A 24,776-nucleotide genomic window follows, 5' to 3' on the forward strand; every position below is an offset into this window, starting at 1 on the left:
ACGTTTTAACAGGACCACGAAGGTTGTATCAGGGACAAGGGTAGAAGCAGGAGCCAGGTTTGGAGGCTGAATAATAATCCGGGAGAGAGATGTTGGCGTTTGGCCCCAGGGCAGCAGTAGAGGCGTTGAGATGTGCTTGGACTCTGCAGACATCTTGGAGGCAGAATTGGCGAGATTTTCTGATGGTTGGGGTGCAGGTTGTAAGAAAGAGAGTCAAGGTTACTGTCAGTTTTTTGGGCCTGAGCAACAAAAAGGATGGAGTTGCTGCTTACTGAGAAGGAGAAGGCTGGTGGGCGGGTCGGGGGGCAGTTGTTGAGAGCATTCAGGGCATGTTGAGTCTGAGATGCTCACTGGACATTCAGATGGAGAGTTGGAGAGATGGGATAAGAGTTCAGGAGAGAGTTTCTAGGCCAGAGAGAGAGAACATGTTAGTACCACAGGATCCAGCAGTCCTGCTTCTGGACATAGACCCAAGAGGACTGAAAGCAGGATCGTGAACAGATTTTTGTGCGCCCATGCTCATAGCAGCACTCTTCACAATATCCAAGAGATGCAAGCAACTCAGGTGTCTGTGGATGGAAGAACAGATAAACAAAATGTGGTATATACAGAGAACGGATTATTATTCAGCCTGAAAACGGAAGGAGGTTCTGACACGTGCTCCAGCATGGATGACCCTTGAGGACATTATGCTAAGTGAAATAATCCAGTCACAGAAAGATCAATACTGTATGAGTCCCCTTATACGAGGTATCTTAGGTAGTCAAAGCCATAGAAACAGAAAGCGGAATGGTGCTTGCCAGGGGCTGGGGGATGGGGAGTGGGTACAACGTTTCAGTTCTGCAAGACAGAAGAAGTTCTGGAGATCTCTTTCACGGCAGTGTGAGTATACTTAACACTATTAAACTGTACCCTTAAAGATGGTCAAGATGACATATTTCATGTTACATGTTTTTTTACCACAATAAAACAAAAACATAATTAGTTCACCAAACTTGTTCACTAACAACATTATCATTGTTTTTGTGAGGAGGCCAAAAAAGACAGGAAGAAGCATCGTCTGCCCACACCTGGTCAGTGAGTCTGGACCCCCCAGCGGCCCCCTAACAGTGGGGCGTAAGCAAATACCCACAGGAACTGAGGGTCCTGTGCAGACTTCCTGGGGACACAGACTGGCCCGCCTGCCTCCCAGGCCCTGGGGGCAGCCACAGGTAGTACTGCCTGAGGCCTGACCCTTCTCTCCCTCCCCAGCCGCCATGGTGTGGACAGTGGGCATGGCCAAGTTGGACCCCTCCTCTCAGGGAGCCCTTCAGCTCCCCTACGACCCAGAGATGGGTGAGTATCAGGGGGCTGACAGCCTCTCATCATCGGGGGCGGCTTTTCACCACATCCAGCTCAGCCTGGCCTGGCCTCTGCGGGAGGCACGAGGGCCGGAGGGGCAGGTGGGAAGACCAGCCCCCCCTGGACACGCACGCCCTGGGGATCGAGTGCGGTGGGACCGCGCTCCTCTGCCTCCGCCCCGTTCCTCTCCCTTCCCTTTCCTTGTGTGTGGACTGGAGAATCCTCTTTGGGTCGGGCTGGGTGTGGGGGGTAGGGGGATGGTAAGGGCAGGGGAGCCCTGAGCTCAGAGAACCGTCTGACGGGCTGTCGTCTCTCTCCCTTGCTCCCTGCTCACACGACACCGGACACCCAGAAGAGGACTCCTGTGACAGTTTGGGGGAGCCCTCGTACCCTGAAGTCTTTGCGCCCCCCCTGCCTGGCTACCCGGGGGAGGAGCTGGAGGAGGAGGAGGAAAGTAAGGTGTCCCGACCGTCTGCGTGGGCCCGGGTGGGGCCCCCTGAGGTCAGGGGAGGAGGGCGCGAGGGGAGGAGCCCCTTCCACATCAGAGACGGCTTCGCAAAGTCGAGGAGGAGCCTGCAAAGGCGCAGCCTTGTCGGCAGGCCACGGGGACTTCTACGCCCAGGCTGCACCTCGTGTGTGGCAGACACTGGTTGAGTACCAGCTGCGTGCCCGCTCTGTGCTGGGGGGCGGTCGTACGGACGCAGCTCTGGGGGACGCAGCTACGCAGGCGTGGGCACTGACCGCCCTCCCCGGAGCCGGGAGGACCGTGAAGGAGAACACGGGGTGATGGGGAGCGCTGACGGGGCTCATGACCTGTTTCAAGGGGTCCGAGGAAGTCGCCTGAGGAAGTAACTTCTGAGCTGAGCTCCAGAGGCTGAGCCACTGGAACTCGGAGAGGGGGACGCACAGCGGGGGTGCGTTTCCAGCTGAGGGGACCTTGGGAGCAGAGACCCTGAGGCAGACGGCACGGTGAGTTAGAGCCAGTGAAGGCAGGACGCTGAGACCCGAGTGCAGAGACGGGGCAGGGAGGCAGGCAGGGACTTGAGGGGCCTTCTGGATCAAAACGGGGATCTGGTCTGTGTCCCGTGAGCGGTGGGAGCCGTGGGGGGTGGGGGAGGGTTTTGAGCTGCATGGGAGGAGGGGCATGAGGGAGAAGGGCAGGTTTGTGGCTGGCCGAGTGTGCACCTGCGTGGCTTGAGGACGTCCCCATGCAGCCATGGGGGACGCAGGCGTGGGCTCTGGGCTCAGAGGGCCGGCTGGGCTGGGCAGGTCAGCGCCAACAGCACGGCTCCGTGATGGGACTGACGGTGGAGCTGGGGTGGAGACTCCCCCAGGCAGAGCCCCGGGTGTTTGGGGGCAGAAGGAGCTGGTGTGGAAGGCCGTCCTGAAGACACACCCAAAGACGTTCTAACATATGGCTGTGTTCCCAAGGGGATTAAAATAGCCATTCCATCAGCACACGTTTCTGTACCACCTACTATGTGCCGGGTGGCACGTGGGAACAGGGAGGTGCTGCAGGATTAAAACAGCCTCTGCCCTTGAGAAGTTCCCCGTGGGAGCAGCCCAGGTGGGAGGAGGTGAGGTATAAAGTACTCAGGGCAGACCCGGGGAAGGAGATGATGCCGAGGTGGGCCTGGAAGGACAAGTCGGTCACCCGGCAGACAGGCTGCCAGGCTGCAGCCCAGGCCTGGCGCTGAGCCCCCGGAGTCAGCGCGGATCCCACCGGGGCACAGTCCACAAGGCCACCCTCGCTTCACACGCCAGCCCCAAGTCCTGGGGGTCTCCAGGCCACCCGCACTTCTGACCGACTGGCTACAGATCTGGGAGTTCCCACAACCCCCGCCCCCCAGGTTGGAAAAGTTGCTAGAACGACTCACAGAACTCGGGAAAGTACTAAACTTAGAATTACAGTTTTAGTATAAAGGATACAAATCAGGACCAGCCAGATGAAGAGCCACATTGCTCGCGGGACTGGACTTCATCTCCAGGCTCCCTCTCCTCCCCAGAGGTTGGTGTGGCCCAGAGTCCCAGCCCCCTTATCACATAACCACGTGGTCTTTCTGGAGACCAGCGCCGTCCTGATCCTCTCGTTTGCATAAATGATCCAAGGGGCTCCTGAATAACAGACACTTCTGTTACTGGGGAAATTCCAAGGATTTGGTCTCCCTCCTGGAACCAGGGACAAAGGCCAGTTAGATTCTTTGTTACACAGCAGCATTGGCAAAGGCTCAGATGAGAGAGGAGGAGGCCTTCCGGGAGCTCGGGGCAGTTTGGTGGCCCAGGCAGCTGGGGGCCGGACCTTCAAGGGTGCACGGCACTCACAGGAGCTCGAACTTCATCCCGCAGGCTGTGGGGAACCATTAGTGGTTTGCTGCAGGGAATTGAAGTGAGCAGAGCTGCATCCCAGACAGATCCCGGGCAGCAGCAAGGAACACAGACTGCTGGGGGACCAGGTGAGGGAAGAGTCATGAGGGCCCAGCTCAGGCAGCAGGCTGAGAGGAGGCGGTGCTACCACATGCCTGGGCCGCACTGACAGGACTTGGCTGGGCAAGGGATGGGCAGGGAGGCGTGGAGGGTGACGAGGGAGGCTCTGCAGGACATCAGATGGAGACGCCACGGACACACGAAGGGGAGCGATGCTCGAGAAGGTCAGGGTTGGAGACCCGAGTTGGAGTCACCAGGATATACATGTTGTCAGAACTGCGGGTCCCCAGAAGGTACCCAGGGAAGGTGTAGGGTCAGAATGGAGAGCGAGAGGGACAGCGTGGGCGACGTTTACGGGATGAAGGGAAGGGCGCTTGTGGAGGACCCCGGGGAGTAGCCAGCCAGGGGACAGGGCGCTGAGACAGGTAGCGTGAGGGTGTCCATGGGGGCCGGGCGGTGGCCTGGCCAGAGCACATTGGCTGGGGGACATGGGACCTGCCGCCACAGGTCTCTGAAGTGTCTGGGAGGTGAGCGCAGTTCCTTTGAGAAAGAACTGATTGAAAAAGAAGAGAGAAGGGAGGGGAGAGGGCAGGCAGAGCAGGGAAGCAGGAGTGGGGGTAGCGGCGAGAGGAGGCACGGCAAGAGAAGTCACCTCTGTAAGGTGATGAAACTGGAGTGTTTGCTCTGTGCCGAGGCAGGAGCCAAAGTGAGGAAACTGAAGTCAGAGAAGAGGGGCCGTGGAGGAAGGGACAGACTGAGGTGAGGGGCCTCTTGCTTGGAGCCCAGAAGGGAGGCGAGGGGGGCAGACAGGACAGAGCATGTTTCCTTGATGCAGACCTCCTCAATTCAAGTCTGTTTCTTAAACATTTTTATTGTCTGTGATGAATAAAATTATCCTATAAACAAGCGTACAGGGCAGTTGTACGAAAGGAAACAAATGAAAGCATTCTAGAAGCTCTTGTTTCCTTATCAGTAATGGATACACTAGTTACAAATTATGTTTACTTATTTGTTTAATTGAAGTTTAGTTGATTTACAATGTACATTTACGTACTTTTAAGGGACATGAGTCTCCAGAGAACCTCAGGTATTGTACATGTTCTTGAAAGTAGTGAAATTAAATTTCCTAAAAAGCATTTATAATTCAAACTGAGCGCTCAGTTGGGTAGCCTCCCATCAGCCCCAGGCAATGCATTTTATTCACTCTTGTCTTAACCAAGTGCCAAGCACCAGTTTGTTTTTTGGTTTTTTTTTGCGGTATGCGGGCCTCTCACTGCTGTGGCCTCTCCCGTTGCGGAGCACAGGCTCTGGACGCGCGGGCTTAGCGGCCATGGCTCACGGGCCCAGCCGCTCTGCGGCATGTGAGATCTTCCCGGACCGGGGCACAAACTCGTGTCCCCTGCATCGGAAGGTGGACTCTCAACCACTGCGCCACCAGGGAAGCCCGCCAAGCACCAGTTTTACTCGAGTTATCAGAAATGCTGGCTTTGCACAGCCCAGAATGCAAGTCACTCAGACTACAGGTTCCCCCTTTTTCCCACTGGCTGCTGTTCTTTCAAGGCAGCCAGTCCTTGTCCCAGAGTCCAGGTGAGGTGAGCTGGGCAGTCACACTACCCCATCTGCCCTGTGCGTTCCTTAGGACTCTGGCCCCTGGGCTGGGCAGAGAACCTGGGTTGTTTGGCTGGGGTCAGCCTTCTCTGCCGCTTCCTCCTGGGGCTTCCGAGACCTATGGATTCCCTCTGTCTCCACCACACAGGGGGCGTGAAGCTCGGCCTTGGAGACTTCATCTTCTACAGCGTGCTGGTGGGCAAGGCGGCAGCCACGGGCAGTGGGGACTGGAACACCACGCTGGCCTGCTTTGTGGCCATCCTCATCGTGAGTGGGCTGGGGGATGCTCCCCGCCCAGCCCTGGGCAGTGGGGCCCCTGAGGGTCTGTCTGGTGGGGGGCCCAGGAACCCAGGGGACTTTTCAGGTGCTGTTATCCCTTGGAGGGGCTGGGCAGGGTTGCCAAGAAGATCCTCAAGATGAGACCGAGGTTTACAGGAGGTTCTGGTCATCAACAGCTGCAGGCACAGCACAGGGGAGCAGTGACCAGGGGCTCTGACATTACGGAGCTTGTGCACCGGGTGCCAAGGTCTTGGCTAGCTCTGTGCATCTGTCTCACGGCACCTGCGAGGCAGGGATGGTGACCTGAGATTTACAGAAGACGGGATAGGTTGAGGGCCTGGCCCGTGGGCACAGAGCTGTGAGGGCCGAGCTGTGATTTGAACTCGAGTCTCTGAAGCCAGGGCTGTGTGTTTTCCCTCCATGCCACCCAGGCACCATGGGGTTCTGAAGCCCCATGGGAACTCCTAGGACTTGAGACGGGGGCCCATCACTTTGAACCCCAGCAGTGAAATTTGGAGACCTGTATGTCACTTAACATGGCCAGATACACATGGTGGGGAAGCGTCTTACGGTGATTGGAGAGGTGGAGGCTCTGAACGGTGCATACTCGGTGTTCTGCCTGGTGAACCCCGGGTGGCACGTGGCACGTTAGGGCCGAGGCTCCAGTCCTGCAGACATTCTGTATTTGCCCAGTGTGTGTCAGGGATGGGGCAGTGAACTCCCAGGCTCCTCCACTTCCAGATTGTCTGCCCTGAATTCCTGCTCTCCCCAGGGATAGGGCAGGCACTCTGGTTTCCTGTCCCCACCCTGGACCACTGCCTGCATTGACTGGGCTGGGAACAGGATAGGCAGCCACTGGGCCTGCTCCCCAGGGCGGGGTCACGTGGCATCTTGGTTCCCTTGGTGTCAGCTGCTGAGAACATTGCTGGCTTTCAGTCCAGCCCGTCCAGGTCTTGTATAAATATACGTCCCCTTGGGGAAGCTCCTCACCATCAGGTCACGCATCCCTCCAGCAGCCAGCCAGGGGAGGTAGTCTGGTAGTGGCAACCCCGTTCTAGGGGTCAGGAGGCCGGCTTTCTGGTTCACCCGTCCATGTGCAGGGCGTTGCTACGGGGTGAGAACTCCTGCCCTCAGGCACCTCACAGAGCTGTTGAGGGGACCAGGGAAGATGACGGGGCGTCCAGGGCTCCTGAACCCAGGGACTCTACCATCACTGACTGCTCTCCGTCCCCCGTCCACACCCGTGGTCACCACCAACCCCCTCGCCTTTGTGTCCTGCAGGGTTTGTGTCTGACCCTCCTGCTGCTCGCCGTGTTCAAGAAAGCGTTGCCCGCCCTCCCCATCTCCATCACGTTCGGGCTAATCTTCTACTTCTCCACAGACAACCTGGTACGGCCTTTCATGGACACCCTGGCCTCCCATCAGCTCTACATCTGAGGGGAAGCCTGGGCACCGTGGCCTGGAAGCTGGAAGAAACGGTAACTGGATGCAGTTGTGCAGTTGTACACTCTAGTGCCATATATTTTTAAGACTTTTCTTTCCTTAAAAAAAAAAAAAAGCGGGGAGAGAGTAAAAAAGTGTCGTGTTTACTTTGTGAAGAGGAAGGACCAGCTTTTTGGTGCTGGTTGTTTTGTCACCAGGCCGTGGCTCACCCCTTCGTGAGCATTTGCTTCACCAACAGGAGACGTGGGAAATCGGTCCAGAGGAGCTGAGGAAGGTTCTGAGACATGGGAGGGGCTTGGGGAAGGCCCCTGCTCTCGCCCCACAGCCTGGAGTCCTCTGAGGGCCTAGCCGGAGGATGGGGCGCGTATATTCGGGACCGGGAGGTCACGCCTGGGACGGCATGTAGCGCCTGCTCGCTCTGGCCGGAGAGGAAAAGCCAATTTTCTCTGCAAGGAATGTTCACCAACGCTTTGTCTATGATGCTGTCATCATTTTATTACCTTTAGAGTCCTTCTTAAAAGCAGTTACTGCTGGGAAGTGTCTTAATATCAATAAATAGACGAATCCTGTTGCAGTGTTGGGGTTTGGTCTGCTCATCAGTGTGGGCCCCTCTCCCGGCATCCTGGGATAACATGCCCTGGGCGCAAAAGGGAAGAGATTTGCCTAGTTGTGAGGAGAGAGGCTTAACTGCCCCCATCTCTGCGATCGTTTCTTTAACTGGGTTTCCTAAGCAGAGGTGCTCACAGACTCCCGAGGCCCACTGTCTGACCGCTGGGCGGGTACCCGGCTGGCTGTCTTCAGAAACACTGCAAGGCTGTCGCCAAAACACAGAGCGAGAGAGCAGGGCTGGTCCCCAACAGAAGCAGCCCAGCGGGGGCCAGGTGGGAGCCCAGGAGCCTGCTCTCCTTTCCTTCTATGGCCCTGTCTCTGGGCACTGCGGGGGGTGGGAGGTGGGCAGATGGGTTTTTCCTTTGTTTCTCTACATGTTTCATGGGCTGCAAAGAGAACCTCAGCCTCCAGACCGGAATTTGAGCCCCTTGAGGCCTTGCAGAGCAGGCCGCTGGGCCCGCAGGGAGCGCGGCTGTCAGACACCCTAGAAACGCAGGAGCCGTGGAGCCGTCTGGGTATCACAAAGAGATGAAAAAATCGTGCACTTTGGTGTCTGACTTAGCTTCCTTTTCCCCTGGGCTGTTTGTAGAAGAGCCGAGGGAGGCAGGCGTGGAAGCCGGGAGGCCAGCGTGCTTGGCCTGGGGGTGGCAGTTCAATCCGGACAGCTGTCACTGGCTTGTGACTGACTCGCAGGTGACACCCAAGGTGGCGGCATCACAGCCTCGAAAGCCAAAGGTAGGGAGAATTTTAAGACGATGAGAGCTAGGCCGTGATAGTAAAAGCTCCCTGGAGATTCAAGGGGAAGAAAAACTGGGAAAAACTCATTCAGTTTGGCAAGTAGGGCAACGTTTATCTTTGAAAGAGGAGTCTCAGGGTGGGGCTTCCAAAGAGGAGATCTGACAAGTGTTTTGACTCGTTAGGCTTAAAAGGCCTTTGTCAAAGGCCTGACCAGGGTGCTGAGGGTGGAGCCTCACTTAGAGGTAAAAGCAGAAGGTAGAGATGGACAGTGAAGGGAAGAGAGGTGAACGGTGCCCTGATTAGGTGTTAAGATTAATATGAAGACTGGGAAGGAACAAATGTGAGAAGGCAAAAGGGCAAGAACCACTGGTGAGAAAACAAAGATGCTTGAGGAGACTCTGCAGGCAGAAGCGTGGTCCCTGAGTCGCTGGGGGACTGGGGAACCCAGAACCCAAGTGGAGGAGAGGAAAAAAGAGGATGAAAAAAGGTAATTCAGGCATGCTGAGAAGGACAGAGAAGTGGTATGCAAACACCTCTGTCCCCCACCTTGTAACCAATCAATTAATCTTAGTATTTTTTCCATATTCCCTCCAGATTTGTCTGTACAAATACAACCTTACAGTTCTGCAGTGCTATTTGTATTGTGCCCCAATTGTATTTACTCCCTTCCACTGTCCTGAAGTCAGCTTGTGTCCTTCCCATCCACGTTTACTTTAGTTTTGCACGTTGACATGTTTTCTTAAACTTTATAGAAATGGTATCATACTGTACATACTTGACATTTAAAAAATGTTTCATATTACATTCCAAGACACCCATGTCTGCAGATGAAGCTCTGGTCCTTTGTCTTAACTATCGTTTAGTATTGCATTGCGTGATATTCCGCTGTTCATGTGTGATGTTATTGATGGACACTCCAGGTTTTTGCAGGGTTTCTGTGTTAGAACTACTGCAATGAGCATCCTGTTTTGTTAATTTGGGTGCGTACCAGCAGTCCTCTCACTGACCGGATGTTCCCACTTGCTTCCCAAGCACTTGCATCCCTTGGTCCTCCCATCAGCCATCTGAGAGTTCCCCCTTTTCCCCAGCTCTGCCAACACTTGGCATTATCAAATTTTTCACTTTTGCTAATTGGGTAGGTGTTATCTCCTGAGGTTTGAGTTTGCAGTGAAGTTAAGCATCTTCTCACGTTTTGACTGTGTGGATTCCCCCACCATTTTTTTTTTTTCCTGCTGTGCTGCGCGGCTTGTGGGATCTTAGTTTCCCCAACCAGGGATGGAACCTGGGCCCAGGTGAGAGCTCGGCAGTGAGAGCTCGGAGTCCTAACCACTGGACCGCCAGAGAATTCCCCAGATTCCCTTGTTTTTGATCCTTTGCCCAGTTTTTATTTGGATGCAGACTTTTACTTACAGATAGTTACACCTCGAGATATATATTCTGGAGCGATGCTAATCTTTGGTCAATTATATGCATTTCAAGTATCTTTCTTAGGCTGTGGCTCGTCTTACCTGTCCTCCCTTTGGAGTCTTCTGTGATGCCAAAGTCATTTTTAAATGCTAGTGTTGTTAAATGTAGCAGTCTTTCACCTCTATGGCTTATACCTTTGAGTGGTTAAGAGATCCTTCCCTACCCTCAAGTTTTTCTAAAAGCTTAAATTTTTATTTTCGTATTAAGATTTTTAATTCATCTGAAATTTATTTTTGCGTATTTTATTTAGCAGCAGCCCAATTTTGTTTTTCTGCGTCTGAACGGTTGTCCCAGCACTATTTATTGAACAGTTTTTGCTTTCCCCATGAGCTTATAGAGCTATCCAGATATTCACCGAGTTTCCATAAATGGCTTCTGGGCCATCTGTTCTGTTCCACTGGTACGTGCACTCTCCCATGCCAATACCTCACCAAGTGATTCTAAGCAGAGAAGTCCAGTGGTGAAAAGAAAAGATGGAGCTCTTTCTGGGACCTTCCATTCCTGGGATTCTAGAGGCAGAGGGTATGTAAATCTGATTACACCACATCTCCAAAAGTAGTACAAAACCACATTATACCAGTGTCGAGTTGCTGTAGGAATCAACATCTGTATTCATTGGATAAAAAGACAGTCCTAGGGCTTCCCTGGTGGCGCAGTGGTTGAGAGTCTGCCTGCCGATGCAGGGGACACAGGTTCGTGCCCCGGTCTGGGAAGATCCCACGTGCCGTGGAGCAGCTGGGCCCGTGAGCCATGGCCGCTGAGCCTCCGTGTCCGGAGCCTGTGCTCCACAACGGGAGAGGCCACAACAGTGAGAGGGCCGCGTACTGCAAAAAAAAAAAAAAAAAAGACAGTCCTGGAATGAAACCTGGTGTAACCAGTTCAGCCCAAGTGCCAGCTTTCCTCTCCCTCTGTCTCCTTCCTCAGTGCCATGGGAAGGAGCATGCAGAGTGTACGGGGAAGCTTAGCACTGTGTTCCTCTTGTTCCCTTTTCTTCTTACATCACACGCTCTCTCAGCTTCTTGTTGCCCCCTGGAGCTCATGACTGCAGTCCCTTGTGCTGTGCCCCCTCTGTAAGGCCCTCAAGATGGGGCAAACCCCACTTTCATGAGTGTCCTTATGGGCTCTGGAGTAAAACTGCCAACATTCAAATTTTGCCTCTGCCAGTTACTTACCGTGTGACCTGAGGGAAGTCTCTTAAACTTCCCGAGAACAGGATTAAGTTAAACTGTACATAACAAAAATAGCAGTGATTTAAACAATATGGCTATTGTTCTCCCACAACCAGGCAGCTCAGAGAGGTCATGATAGCTTGTGGTCCCAGGGGTCAGTCTTCTATCTTCTTGTTTGATGTCCTCAGTATGTGGCTTTCACCTCATGGCCCAAATTGGCTGCTGGGCTCTAGCCATCCACACTCCATCTGACATGAAAGGAGGATAAGAAAAGGATGCACTTCCTCCTCTTAAAGTCGCCCACAGCACTCCTGCTTATATCCAGTTGGCCATTATTCACATGGCTACAAGGGAGACTGAGAAATATCTTTATTTCAAATGACCATATATCCATCTAGAGAAGATAAGAAAGTATGCGGTTATGGTGTGTCTTCTGATTCACCAACATAGACCTTGAAGTTACCAAAACAGTATGAGAAAACGAGGTCATGAGGGATAGTGTGGACCACAAGCTGGTGTCTTCGAAAAAGGTAGAAATCAGCCCTGGGAGATGACAGACGACAGCCAAGGATTAAGGTAGACAGTCATCCTGGAGTTAAAACAGGCAGGAGAGAGAGTGATGGAGGTGGATTAGCACAGTACCCAGGAGCTAGGAGACCCCTCCGGCTATCCACTGCGTTACAGAGTGCCTGCCAGCGGCTTACACTTGTGAAGGATGTGGTGCAAATCTACGGCCCCTGCTAGGGGGCATTTCCCTGCCTCATAACACAGCCTGCAGGCACTGCAAGCTGACCAGACTACCCGATGTAGAAATGCTCCGGGGGTCTGTGATTCGGTGATGTGGGATTATTTATGTGAGTTGAACGGGGAGGGGGGTCCTGGGGTCATCTGCTGAGAAGGAAGGGCCCTGTAAGTCACCACCTTTCTTCCAGCTGCTCGGGAAAGGTAGTGTGCAGGACATGGGATTTCCGGGCAGCTTTGAATGATGCTAGGTAGGAAGGGTCTGAGCAAGTGGCCAGAGGGCTTTGAGGAAGTTGGAGGAGCTTCCTGGGGGCAGATAGGAGAGCCGTGGGTTGAGGAGGGTGAGTGTGGAGCACCTCTGGAAGGACCTCGAGGCAGTGCCTGTCGACTTTCTGGAGAGTATGGTGACAGCAGCAACGCTTTACCCAGAGTTTGCGAAATGAGTTCATGTCTTAATGCCTTTAATCCTCATACACTAGGAGGTAGAATAATAATTCCTGGAGGAGAGTTTGGCATCTACTTGATGAGGGAAGAAAAAGAGTTAGTGGGAGGCCCATGGCCACACTCTGTGATGTTACTTCACCCCAGAACCCCCCAAACCTTTGATCACGTCTGCCCAACCCTGAAATAGTGTTATGTGCAGATGACTTACAGAAGCCAGGGATGTGAATTTTATCTTCTCTCCTCCATCCTGCTCAGTATTCCTTGTGTCCTTTCAGTATGAATAGTTGTGTCTTTGTTTAGATCTCAGAAATGTTCTCATGTTTCCTCTATTCTCTCTTTTAGGTTTTTGTTTGTTTGTTTGTTTTGAGACTGCTGTTAGATCTTTCAAATTTTTCCTTATTGTCTCTAAACTATTCACTTGTGCTCTCTCTTTGTCTCTCCTCTGCCTATATTCTAATTTATCTTTCAGCCTTCCAACACTTTATTTTTTGGCAATTACATTTAAAAAAATTAAGTGACATATAATATTAGTTTCAAATGTACAACATAATGATTTGTATTGTTAAAAAAACAAAATTTAACTGAGTACATGTAAAGATCTAATTGGCTTTACTCAATGATTTTTGAATCAGGCAGCATCCCATCTAGCGTATAGAAAGGAGGTCTGAACTGCGGTACAAAATGGAAGACTTCTGTAGGCAGAAGGAGACAGGACAAGGAAGTTACAAGCAGAGAGTGGATTGTTTCAGGGAAGGTCGCCTGCCTTTGAGGGATGGCAGGGGTCTAGCTGGCAGATGACCTCAGTAGTGCTGACCAGGAAATTTCAGACAGACTGATTAAGATTACAGTTCTGGACAGGCTGACTGCAATTAGGTTAGACATTAAGTCTCGGTTTGGTGACGTGGGCTTAGCACAAGCGACTCTATTTTGGGCCTATTGTCTCTCTTTTAAGAGTATGTATTGTGAAATGATCACCACAATAAGCCTACTTAACATCCATCACCACACACAGTTAACAGAATTGTGTGTGCGTGTGTGATGAATGGCATCATATTTAAAAAAATTTCCCAGAAGTGTTCACCTCTACTTGTTCCTTTCTCACAGCTGACCTGTTAATGTTTTGACATAGATAATATCATCTCAGATCTCTCTGGAAAAATTAATCAGTTTTAAAAGTTTTCTACTCTGAATTCTCCCAGTTTTCTTGGGGGTTATCTTTTTCTTCATCTGCTCATCCTTTTCTTTTTTATACCTGTTCTAAAATGGCCGATGATCCCTGCTTGATGGCTCATATTTAGGGATGAAGGACTGGAATAGGATCGGGGAGTGACTTTCCTTTGCCGATGTAGGAGTCGGGGTGGGTTGGGGAATTGTTCAGTCAACACTCCTTGCCCCCCACTGGCCTCCCTGCCAGAAGCCTGATGATGCACCTTGACCCGCTGCCGCCTCCTCCCCTCCCCCTCCCCTCCCCTCCCCTCCCCCTCCCCTCCCCCTCCCCTCCCCCTCCCCTCCCCCTCCCCTCCCCTCCCCTCCCCCTCCCCTCCCCCTCCCCTCCCCTCCCCTCCCCCTCCCCTCCCCCTCCCCTCCCCTCCCCTCCCCTCCCCTCCCCTCCCCTCCCCTCCCCTCCCCTCCCCCTCCCTTCCCCTCCCCCTCCCCCCATACTGGAACATCCCCCACAGTGCACAGGAGCTGCCTGCTCTCAATCCTCCTCTCAGGCTGGCTGCTGAGGGAACCAGATTAAGACAAGACCTGCCCCAGCGTAACCAATGTCTCCCTCTATCTTCTCATTAGGCTAAGAAATTGTATCTTCCTAAAGCAAATGCACATGGGATTCTCCTACAGTCATAGTTTCCTGACAAAAGAAGAGTGTAATACAATAAAATGTATGGCTGTTTGGGGCCTAGAAAGTCGATTTATAGTCAGCTACCCACAGCCATGACCAGCTGGCCAATTTACCTCTTTGGACAATTTACCTCTTTGGACAATTTACCTCTTTCATTTATAAAATGAAGGGTTTAAAACACATTAGTGATTCCCAAACTAGTGATTTGAAGAGTAGTAAAAGTGATCCAAATGGTATTTTAACAGTTTTTAAAAAGCTACGGCAAGGCCCCTCGAACTATTAGCTAATAACCACAGCGAGTCTGGCAGACCAGAGTTAAACATGGCGGGGGGTGTGTGACACAGGGCTCTTGGGTGGGAGGAAAGTGGGACCCTTGGCACGAGGGGAACTCTGCCTGCCCTTCAGCCCCTGGCCTGGGACTTGGTTAATTGTCCCAGGCTCATCCCTACTGGTCCTGGCCCTGTGCATTGAGGGTAGTTGGAGGGGCTGGTACAGGCAGAGTTGTCAGTTGTCACCACAGACAGAGACTTTTCTGGGCATGATCTGCCCTGGTTCAGGAGGAAATTAATTTATTCATACCAGAGAACTTGCTACCTCCTTGGTGTATTCCAGGCAGCATGGAGATATAGAAATGAAAAGATTCAGGGCTCATGGGGCTTGGAGTCTGGCCACTAAAAGAATTTTTAGTTTCTAGAAGCACAAATCAAACCCAAGAGGGCTGCAGTGGCAAAACAAACAGCAAAGCAGAGCTGGTCAGAGGCATGGGTGCCGGGGCCTCAGAGTGGTACCTGAGATCCCCGAGGGAAAGGTGGCCCTCCCTGATTCCAGATGGCCCTGGTGCAGAATGAGGGGGACTTATTTTACACCATGTTTCCAGATGTGAAAAAATACAGAAAACCACCAGGATGCTGTGGCTGCAAGTATCTGAAGGCCTTAGTAGAGGACTTTTTTTTTTTTTTTTTTTGCGGTACGCGGGCCTCTCACCGCTGTGGCCTCTCCCGCTGCGGAGCACAGGCTCCGGACGCGCAGGCCCAGCAGCCATGGCTCACGGGCCCAGCCGCTCCGCGGCATGTGGGATCTTCCCGGACCGGGGCACGAACCTGCGTCCCCTGCATCGGCAGGCGGACTCCCAACCACTGCGCCACCAGGGAAGCCCAGGACTTTTTTTTTTTTAATTGTTTAAATTAAATTAAATTGTTCAAGTTGGGGTAGGTCTTGCCTTAATTTAGGCTCCAGTGGACTTAAGCAGTCAGGAGTTTGTTATCTCACATGACAAGAAGTAGAATATGGTGGTTCTGGGTTTGGTTTATTCAGCAGTTCAACGAAATCATCATTGATTATTGTTTCATTCTTTCCATTTTCTTCTCTGGCATTCTCACCTGTGCAGAGCCAGATGCAGAAAGAGAGAAGAGGGGAGGGGGAGAGAGAATGAATATTCCTGTGTCATTTTTTAAGGTCAATGCAAATCATTCTTAGAAGCCCCCTGGGCAGATTTCCCCCTAAATCTCATTGGCCAGAATTGTGTCACATCCCGACACCTAAACCAATCACTGGTTTAGTGTGGGATTGCCATGGCCAGCCTAGACCAATCAGAACTTAACCCTGAGTCTCACGGGGGAGGGGTGGATATCTGAATAAAATTGGAGTTCTGTTAGTTAAGGAAGAAATGGCAGAGGAGCAGGGAAGGTTCTAGATAGACAACTAACAGTGTTTGCCACAATAACTTTCTTACTTTTTCTGTAACTTAAGTCCCATTGTGCCTATTGTTAGAAAATAAAACTGATAAACTCAGTTTTATGAATTGTCATCTTCTCCCTTCTTCTTGGAGTAGCGCCTAAGTGTGAAGGGCTGGGGGAACCACTAGTCCTTGATTGGCACCTATATGCTTTGATTTCTTTTTATTTTTAACTGTGGTAAAAAAACATAACATAAAATTTACCATCTTAATCATTTTCAAGTGCAGAGTTCAGTAGTGTCAAGCATATTCACATTGTTGTGGATTAAATCTCCAGAATGTTTTCATCTTGCAACCCTGAAACTCTACCCATTGAACGACTCCTCATTCTTCTCTCCCCTCCAGCCCCTGGCAACCATCGCTCTATTTTCTCTATGATTTTGATTGCTCTAGATAACTCATCTAAGTGGAATTCATACAGTATTTCTCTTTTTGTGGCTGGCTTATTTCTCTTAGCATACAGTCCTTCAAGTTCATCCATGTTGTAGCATGTGGCAGACTTCATTCCTTTTTATGTTAAATAATATTCCATTGTATGTACATTCCATATTTTCTTTATCTATTCAGCTGTCAGTGAGCATTTGGATTGCTTCTACCTCTTGGCCATTGTGGGTAATGCTGCAATGCACATAGCTGTGCAAATATCTCTTTGAGATCTTGCTTTCAGTTCTTTGGGATATATACCCAGAAGTGGGACTGCTGGATCATATGGTAATTCTATTTAATTTTTTGAGGAAACAGCATCCTATTTTCCATAGCGGCTACACTATTTTACATTCCCACCAACATTGCACAAGAGTTTCAATTTCTCCACGTCCTCACCAATGCTTGTTATTTTCTGTTTTGTTTTGTTTTGTGTTGATAGCAGCCATCCTAATGGATGTGAGGTGGTATCTATTTGTGGTTTCGATTTGCATTTCCCCAATGATTAACAGTGTTGAACATCTTTTCATGTGCTTGTAAGCCATTTGTATATCTTCTATGGAGAAGTGTCTATTTTATTTCTTTGCCCATTTTTCAATCAGATTATTTGGTTTTTTGTTGTTGAGTTGTAGGTGCTCTTTTCATATTCTGGTTATTAAACCACTTATCAGATATATGATTTACATATATTTTCTCCCATTCTCTAGGTTGCCTTCACACTTTGTTGATTGTTTCCTTTGATGCACAGAAGTTTTTAAGTGTGATGAAGTCCCATTTGTCTCTTTTTGATTTTGATGCCTGTACATTTGGGTCATATCCAAGAAATCATTGTCAAATCCAATGGCATGAAGCTTTTCTCCTATGTTTTCTTCTAGGGGTTTTATAGTTTGGGGGTCTTATGTAATCCATTTTGAGTTAATTTTTGTGTATGATGTAACATTAGGGTTCAACCTCATTCTTTTTCATATGGATGTCCAGCTTTCCCAACACCATTTGTTGAAGAGACCATCCTTTTCCCATTGAGTGGTCTTCGCACCCTTCTCATAGATCATTTGACCATATACACAAGGGTTTATTTCTGAGTTCTCTATTCTGTTCATTTATCTGTCTTTACGCCATACAACACTGTTTTGATTACTGTAGGTTTTTAGTAAGGTTTGAAATCAGGAAGTACGAGGTCTCCAACTTTGTCCTTTTTCAAGATTGTTGTGGCAATTTGGGGTCCTTTGAAATACCATATGAACTTCAGGATGTTTTTTCCTATTTCTGCAAAAAATGTCATTGGGGTTTTGGTAGGGATTGCATTGAATCTGTAAATCACTTTGGGTAGTATTGACATCTTAACAATATTAAGTCTTCCAGTCCATGAACATGGATGTCTTTCCATTTATCTGTGTCTTCTTTAATTTCTTTCAGCAATGTTTTGTAGTTTTGCCTCCTGGATTAAGTTTGTTCCTAAATATTTTATTCTTTTTGATGCTGTTATGAATTGGATTGTTTTCTTAATTTCCTTTTTTGGATTGTTCATGGTTAGTTTACTTTGGTTTTGACTGAGATGATCTCTGGCCTTAGGATGCATACCACGCTCCCTTGTCCCAACTAGGAAACCCTCTCAGTTTCTCCCCCCCTGCCCCTCTGCTGGCTTCCGTGCCCTTCTCCGGGCACAGGAAGGGTGCTGCTCTCTGGGACCACAGAAAACCCAGAGGAATCTTGGTTCCTTCTGCCTGTACCTCCGTGTGGCCATCTCTTCCCTTGAGTGTCCATATGCCAGGTAGGACAAGGACCTCTGAGCACCTGTGGTCCCCAGGGTCCTGGGCAGGAGGGGGCAGGTCCCCTCTGTTAGCTGGGGTTCAGCCACCTCCTTTAGAGAGAAGCCTAATGAGGGAGAAGAGGGGGGCAAAGGGGCCTGGGCTCTTCCCACAGACTCTGCCAGAACCTCTTTCTGTTCATCTCCTCTTGCACACCCTTCTCTCCCTCAGCCTGGAGAGAATTTAAAAATCTTGTCTCTGATGGAGAAACACTGACTCTTTCCCAATTTTTCTGTCTCACATCAGTCCAGCTGTTTTAAATGTAAAAGAAAAAAAAATTAGAAGGCTTTGCTATCTATTTCTGTGGAAGTTTCCTCTTGGAGTAAAAGTCACCTAGGGTGCTTCCCTTCCTGGCTTCCCTGACCTTGGGCTCTTGAGCTGATAGAGGAGGACCCTGAGTCAGGACTAGTTTCAGAATGTAGTTCCAGGGCCCCCTAGAGTCAAGACTATTTCACAATAATACTAAGATATTCTTTGCCTATTTCATTCTCCTTCTCTCACGAATGTGTGCTAGAGTTTTCCAGAAGTTTCTTGACACTATACTGCAAGGGACTGAATGCAAAAGAAATGAGAGTCCAGCTGTCTTCTGTTGAACTACTGTATTCTATTAAAGAGAATTGTAAAAATGTAAATAAATGCCACTTTTATTTTTAAACTTTTATTAAAGTTTATTATTATTATTAAACTTTTATTAATTAAACTTTTATTAAAGTTTCCTTTTGTTTTGCAAAATACACCTCTTTTGATAACTATGTTATTTATGTTAACATGAAATGTTTACTGTTACTTCTAAAAGAACTGACACATCAATATTTTTAAAATATTCTCAGTTGTAATTTCTAGGAGAGAATCAGTCACATAACAAAAGATCTTTGGGGTCCTCAATAATTTTTATGAGTGTAAAGGGGTACTGGGACCAAAAAGTTGGAGGACCACTGCTTCCCCTCACCCCCCACACACGGCTGCTACTTTCACCTGGTGGCTATCAGTTCAACTGTCCTTCCCAGCCTCTCAAGGGTTTGAATTTCCTCTTCTGCTATCTCTGAGCCAGGATGGCCACATGAGGGCAGCAGATTCTGCCAGAAGCCACCGTGAGGCCCTCAAGCCTCGGTGTTCAGGGTTCAGCCTGCAGCACTGAGTTCCTGTCGTTCCAGTGGTGCTGGGGAAGCAAAGGTGATAAACCCAAGTCCTTGCCTGTAGAAGGTGCAGCACCCCTGTGCTCCCTCCCAGTGAGCCGAGGAGCCAGGAGAGGACTAGGTTTGATCCAGGCCCAGGCCAGACACTGACCACATGGCAGAGGTTGACATGTTTGGGAATGAACATTACCTCGATGTCGAGCTGAGCCGAGAAGCCCATTTTCCAGGTTCTCAGCTTTAAGCTGGACGTGCTCCTTCTCTTCAGCACTGCCCGCAAGGAAGGAGGATCCTGCCCTCCTTACTGTTAAGGAGCGTGTAGTTAACACAATAAAGGGTTAAGTAAGGCGAGAGAGGGAGCAAAGGAGTTCTTCTCTCCTTTTATCGCATCTTGGATGAAGGTAGAGGTAAAGGGCGTATGTGAAGGGCCTCATTTTTCAACAGCCATGGAAACCTCTAACAAAGGAAAAAGAGAGCCTGTGATCATTTAATACAGACAATCCTCTCATTTTCTGTTAGCTAATGACCTCTTCCCAACAACCTTAAAGCAATCTGGCATGAATAGCTAGCTTGAACATTGGTCATTAGAAAAGGCGTAAGATCTAAATTTGTAAGTCCAAAGTCTCCTGGCTTCTGGACTGTGTTTTCTCCCTTTTACTATTATGCCAACCCCACATTGTTTTTTTTTTCCCTAAATAGTCATCATCATATTTAGTCAGCCCACTGATACACAAAAAATCAGCAGTTTCTGCTGAAGCATGGCCTAGCAGTTAAGAGCAGGGTTTTGGAGAGCAGGCAAAGTTGTATTCCTGGTTCCTTGGGGAAGTAGCTTAACCTCTGAGCCTCAGTTTTCTCAACTGTAAAAAAGGGGTGATGAAATGTCATAGGGTTACTGTGAGAATCATGTGACAGGTATCTAAAGTGCTCAAATCAGTGGGTGGCTCATAGTAAGTGCTCAATAAACAGTAGCTGTAAACTTCACTGCATTTGAAATTCACAACTTTTTCAGTTGTCAGGGTCAGAAAGAATCTCAAAAATCATCTAATTCAGTATTTCCTAAAATGTGTTCAAAACACTCTCTTCCCTCAAATGTTCTAAGCAAAAGGGTTCTGTGGCCAAGTATGATGGGGATTTAAAACTCAGGGTAGTGTATTAAAGGCTCAGAGAAGTCACAGAGTATAAAGGAACCTGTTGAATGTCGACAGCATTTTCCAGCCTTTGTCAACTGAGTTGACCACAGAATCCTTTTCATACATCACCTCTTAAGTTCCAGGTTGCTAGTATTGGCACAGCACATCCTAACCATCTACCAATGCAGAAATCTGTCCTATGATTCCAATCAGTAATCGAGCAGACTCTGTTGGAACATCCAGAGACAAGGAGCTTGATCACCCCGAACAATCATAATGGCCAATAGGTAACGCTGATGGAGGGTTTGCCATGTGCCAGGCACTATGATGAGCACTGGACATGCATTAGCTTATTTAATTCTTTAAAAAAAATATATATATATATATATATATATTTATGGCTGTGTTGGGTCTTTGCTGCTTCGCGCGGGCTTTCTCTAGTTGCAGCGAGCGGGGGCTACTCTTCTTTGGGGTGTGTGGGCTTCTCACTGCAGGGGCTCTAGGCGCGTGGGCTTCAGTAGTTGCAGCACGTGGGCTCAGTAGTTGTGGCGCACGGGCTTAGTTGCTCTGCAGCATGTGGGATCTTCCCGGACCAGGGCTCGAACCCGTGTCCCCTGCATTGGCAGGCGGATTCTTAACCACTGTGCCACCAGGGAAGTCCCTATTTAATTCTTATAGTAACACTAAGAGTTATTATCTCTTTTACAGGTGAAGAAACTGAGGCTTAGAAGAGCTAAGTAACTTGCCCAAGGTCACATGGCTAGAAAGTTCCAGAATGCAACTCAGGTTGGCCTCTTACTCAGCCTTCCTCACCCCGGTACTACTTCCTACAGCCGCTCAATCATCTCTGACTGTTGGAAGGCCCTTCCTTGTGTTGAGCTGAGATCCAGTTCCCATCACTCCCCTTTCTCCCAGGTGTACACACAGCAGTTTCTGTTCTAAATATCTTCTGTAGTCATTGTTTGTAGAACTTTATCCACTTTGCTCCTTTTTCTCTCTACTTGCTCAAGTACTCCAGCATCCCTTTTGGACTGAAATACCCAAAACTGAATACAATTCTGTCTACTCTACTATAATATGATGGTTGCATTTTGGGGAAATCACACATTATCAAAAAACAACTTTTTAAAGAGGAGTTCTAAACTAACATAAGAACTGTTTTCTTTAAATCAGGGTCAGGGAATAGAAAGTTTTAGACGTACAATAACAGAATTAATTTTCTTGCAAACAATTTGATAAGAAAGCTGTTTTCATAGTTCTGGTAGGATTGCTATAAATCCTTAAATATCACTTGATCACCTCTGGCATTTGCTCAAGGGTAATAGTTTCAGTTTCTCTCTCTCCCCGCTACCCTTTCCCTCTCTCTGTCTCCCCTCCCACCCCACACACAGCAGCACCATGTTAACAGTTTCTCGCCAGTCTCACAACTTTGACTTATTATCTCATGGTTTAGTAAACAAGGCACAAAGCTGTTAAAACCTAGTAGCTGGACTCTTCCTAACAGTTTTTTCCCTCCCATACTCCGTGCTAATTCCCAGTTGAGATCTGCTCATAACCAACAGCAGTCTCCAGTGATGCAAAATATTTTTTTCTATTTCATCAGTTTCATTCTGGCCAATTCTAGTTCTGAAACACCACTGAAGGAAAAACACTTGCATTCTCAGTGTAGTTTGACCAACGTAGCTTGGAACTATCACTTTCTTGTTCTGAACCTTATACCTCATTAGCTCAACTCAAGAGCTCATTATTTTGGTTTGCTGCAATACCCCACAGATACCTATGGAGCTTTCCTTCAACAAAAATGAACCCCCCTCCATTCTGCTATACATCTGCAGTCATATTTTGGAGTCCCCATGGAGGATGTGATGCTTAGAACTGTTCAAGTTCATCTGTCTAGACCTGGCTCGTTGTGCCAGCCCATGGTGATCACCTGGGAAGCTGACTCTCCTTCATCCTGTGTCCTCTGTGAAACCGATAATCATTACCCGTAGATCAGCACTTTCCAACAGAATGTTCTATAGTGATGGAAATGCTGTATATCTAAGCTGTGCAATACAATGGTCACTAGCCACATGTGCCTATTGAACACTTAAAATAAGGCTAGTGCAACTGACAAACTGAATTTTAAATTGTATTTCATTTTAATTAATTTTAAACCAATTATTCACACACAGCTAGTGGATAGCATATTGGATAGGGCAGATGTTCACCTGAGTCAAGGGTAAAAATATTGAACAGGAAACCTAATTCTGGATGGGGTATGGTCATTCTGTGATTATCAACCACTTCATACTGAGTCACAGTCTTATCTATCAGTGAAGTGAGTAGTGTTGAAGGACATTGTCAAATGCCTTGTGAAATCATGATGTCCCTTTTTTTTTTTTTTTTGCTTTGTTGTGTCTTCATTGCTGCACATGGGCTTTCTCTAGTTGTGGCACACAGGCTTCTCACTGTGGTGGCTTCTCTTGCTGCGGAGCATGGGCTCTAGGTGCGCGGGCTTCAGTAGTTGCAGCAGGCGGGCTCAGTAGTTGTGGCTCACAGGCTTAGTTGCTCTGTGGCATGTGAGATCTTCCCGGACCAGGGATCGAACCTGTGTCCCCTGCATTGGCAGGCAGATTTCTTAACCACTGTGCCACCAGGAAGTCCCATGATGTCCTATTTATATGTGTGGTTGACCTGCTCTGCCAGCTTGGTGATTTTTTTTTTTCCAGAAAATAGATTTTTCCCCATTTTTGTAGAAGTAATACATGCCCACTGTGACAAAATATAGGAAAGTATGTAGAGGAATTAACAGTGACTAATTATTCTACTATCTGAGATAACTACTGTTAACATGTTAGCATATTCCCTTCATCACATTTCTGTGCTGGTATTTTTCACATCACTGATAGCATATATTCTCTGGTATTTGCATCCTGATTTTTTCATTGACAGTATTTCATATGTATTTTCTCCTATCATTAAACATTCTTCGAAAACAGTCTTAAAGGCTGTATAATAGTTCATTGTATGAATGATTAATAATTTACATAACCATTCCCCTATTGCTGTACTTTTAGATTGTATCTAATTTTTTGCTATTATAAATAAAATGGTGACAACATCTTTTTGTGCAAAATAACTTTGTCCATAATTTGCATTGATTCCATAACACAAACTTCCTGAAGGAGTATTATTAAGTCTAAGGATATGAACATTGTTAAAGATAATTCTTTCAAAAGAGAAAGTGAGGTTAGCGTGGACCCCATGCTGACTATTAGTGGTCAATGCTTTCCTTCTCAGATTTCGAGACCATCCATCTGATTATCCCTTTGAGCTGCTCATCCCATATTAATGTCCAGTTCACCCTTGTATACTTCTTAGATTCCAATTTCTTAGTCTTTATGAAAATCAGGATGACAGTGCCTGCCTCTTCAGCCTTCTAGTAGCAGTTCTGTTTTTTACAGTTCCCCAAAGATAAGTTAGCTTGTCTGCGAGCCCCCTCAGTACCCTTGGGTATAATTCATCCAGGTCAGAAGACCTGAGCTCTTCTGGGGCATCAAGGTGCTGTCCTTCTACCTCCTTCCATACTTGGACCTTCAAATCTTCTTACCGATATTGTTCCTCAACTTTCCACACTTAATAAGGAAAAGTGAAAGAGTATGTGGCAGAGACTGCTAGCTGCTGGACAAAATCGTGCTCTTCCCTCCCTTCTGAGCACACACCTAGACTCTATTCCCAGATTCCCCTGCAGGTGGGTGTGGCCGTGTGATTGAGTTCCAGGAGGGAGTGTGAACAGAAGTATGTGTGCCACTGCCAGGCCGGGCCCACTAATCTCCCACACCGAATGGAGAAGACTCCCAGGGCAGCCTTGGAAGTCATGTGATGAAGATGCCAGAGCTCTTGTCAGCCAGTGTGGGAAGAACACCTTGCTGACCCATTCACCTACCTACGGCTGTATCTGACTGTGGAAACTGTTTTTCTCTTTTCCCCCTGTGGGATCATTTGTAATTTACAACTTCACTTGGTCCTGCTTGAGCTGTCTTTCCTTTATTCTTGGATCACAAGACCAATCACATCTAACTTTTCTCCAAATACTTACGGAGTCTTCTTCCTGAGTGTTGGCACACGCTGGACCGTCTAGCAGGCCCTTCCCAGCTGTCCCAGGCTCCTGGGTGACAGTGAGCTTTCTCTCACTTTCACCTGACGAGCAAATTTCCCTGGTTGTGCAGAATTAGATCCAAAATGCTGCTCCTCTTTATTTTCTCTGCTTTCTAAGAAACGGAATTGTCATTTCGGCAGAAGAATTTAGCAGAAGCCGTATCGCAATTTTAATAGAGTGAGAAAAAAACATGTACAGCCACAATTGCCTGGTACAGAAGGGAGGTTGATCTTGCTGTCTGGAAGGGCCTACTTTACACCTTGATGAGTTTGAATGGCTGAGTTTGGCAGAAGAAATGGC

The 24,776-nt window shown here is 48.6% G+C and overlaps 1 protein-coding gene across 13 annotated transcripts in view; it reads left to right on the plus strand.

Annotated features, from left to right (window-relative positions):
- The window catches only part of PSEN2 (presenilin 2), a 59,581-nt gene extending 51,912 nt beyond the window's left edge, over window positions 1-7,669 (plus strand). For 7 of the 13 annotated variants that reach the window (XM_073801136.1, XM_033851440.2, XM_033851444.2 and 4 more), the window contains 4 exons: window positions 1,252-1,335; window positions 1,694-1,795; window positions 5,522-5,640; window positions 6,934-7,669. In XM_073801136.1, coding sequence (XP_073657237.1) covers window positions 1,252-1,335; window positions 1,694-1,795; window positions 5,522-5,640; window positions 6,934-7,089 — 461 coding nt within the window. In that variant the 3' untranslated portion in view covers window positions 7,090-7,669. Of the gene's footprint in view, window positions 1-1,251; window positions 1,336-1,693; window positions 1,796-2,164; window positions 2,311-3,252; window positions 3,350-3,687; window positions 4,674-5,521; window positions 5,641-6,933 lie in introns of those variants that run through there. The other 6 variants (XM_033851460.2, XM_033851476.2, XR_012330181.1 and 3 more) reach the window with 5 other exon arrangements.
- The last annotated feature ends 17,107 nt before the right edge of the window (window positions 7,670-24,776 follow it).

The sequence above is a fragment of the Tursiops truncatus genome, chromosome 1, assembly GCF_011762595.2.
Source record: "Tursiops truncatus isolate mTurTru1 chromosome 1, mTurTru1.mat.Y, whole genome shotgun sequence".
Lineage (NCBI taxonomy): Eukaryota > Metazoa > Chordata > Mammalia > Artiodactyla > Delphinidae > Tursiops > Tursiops truncatus.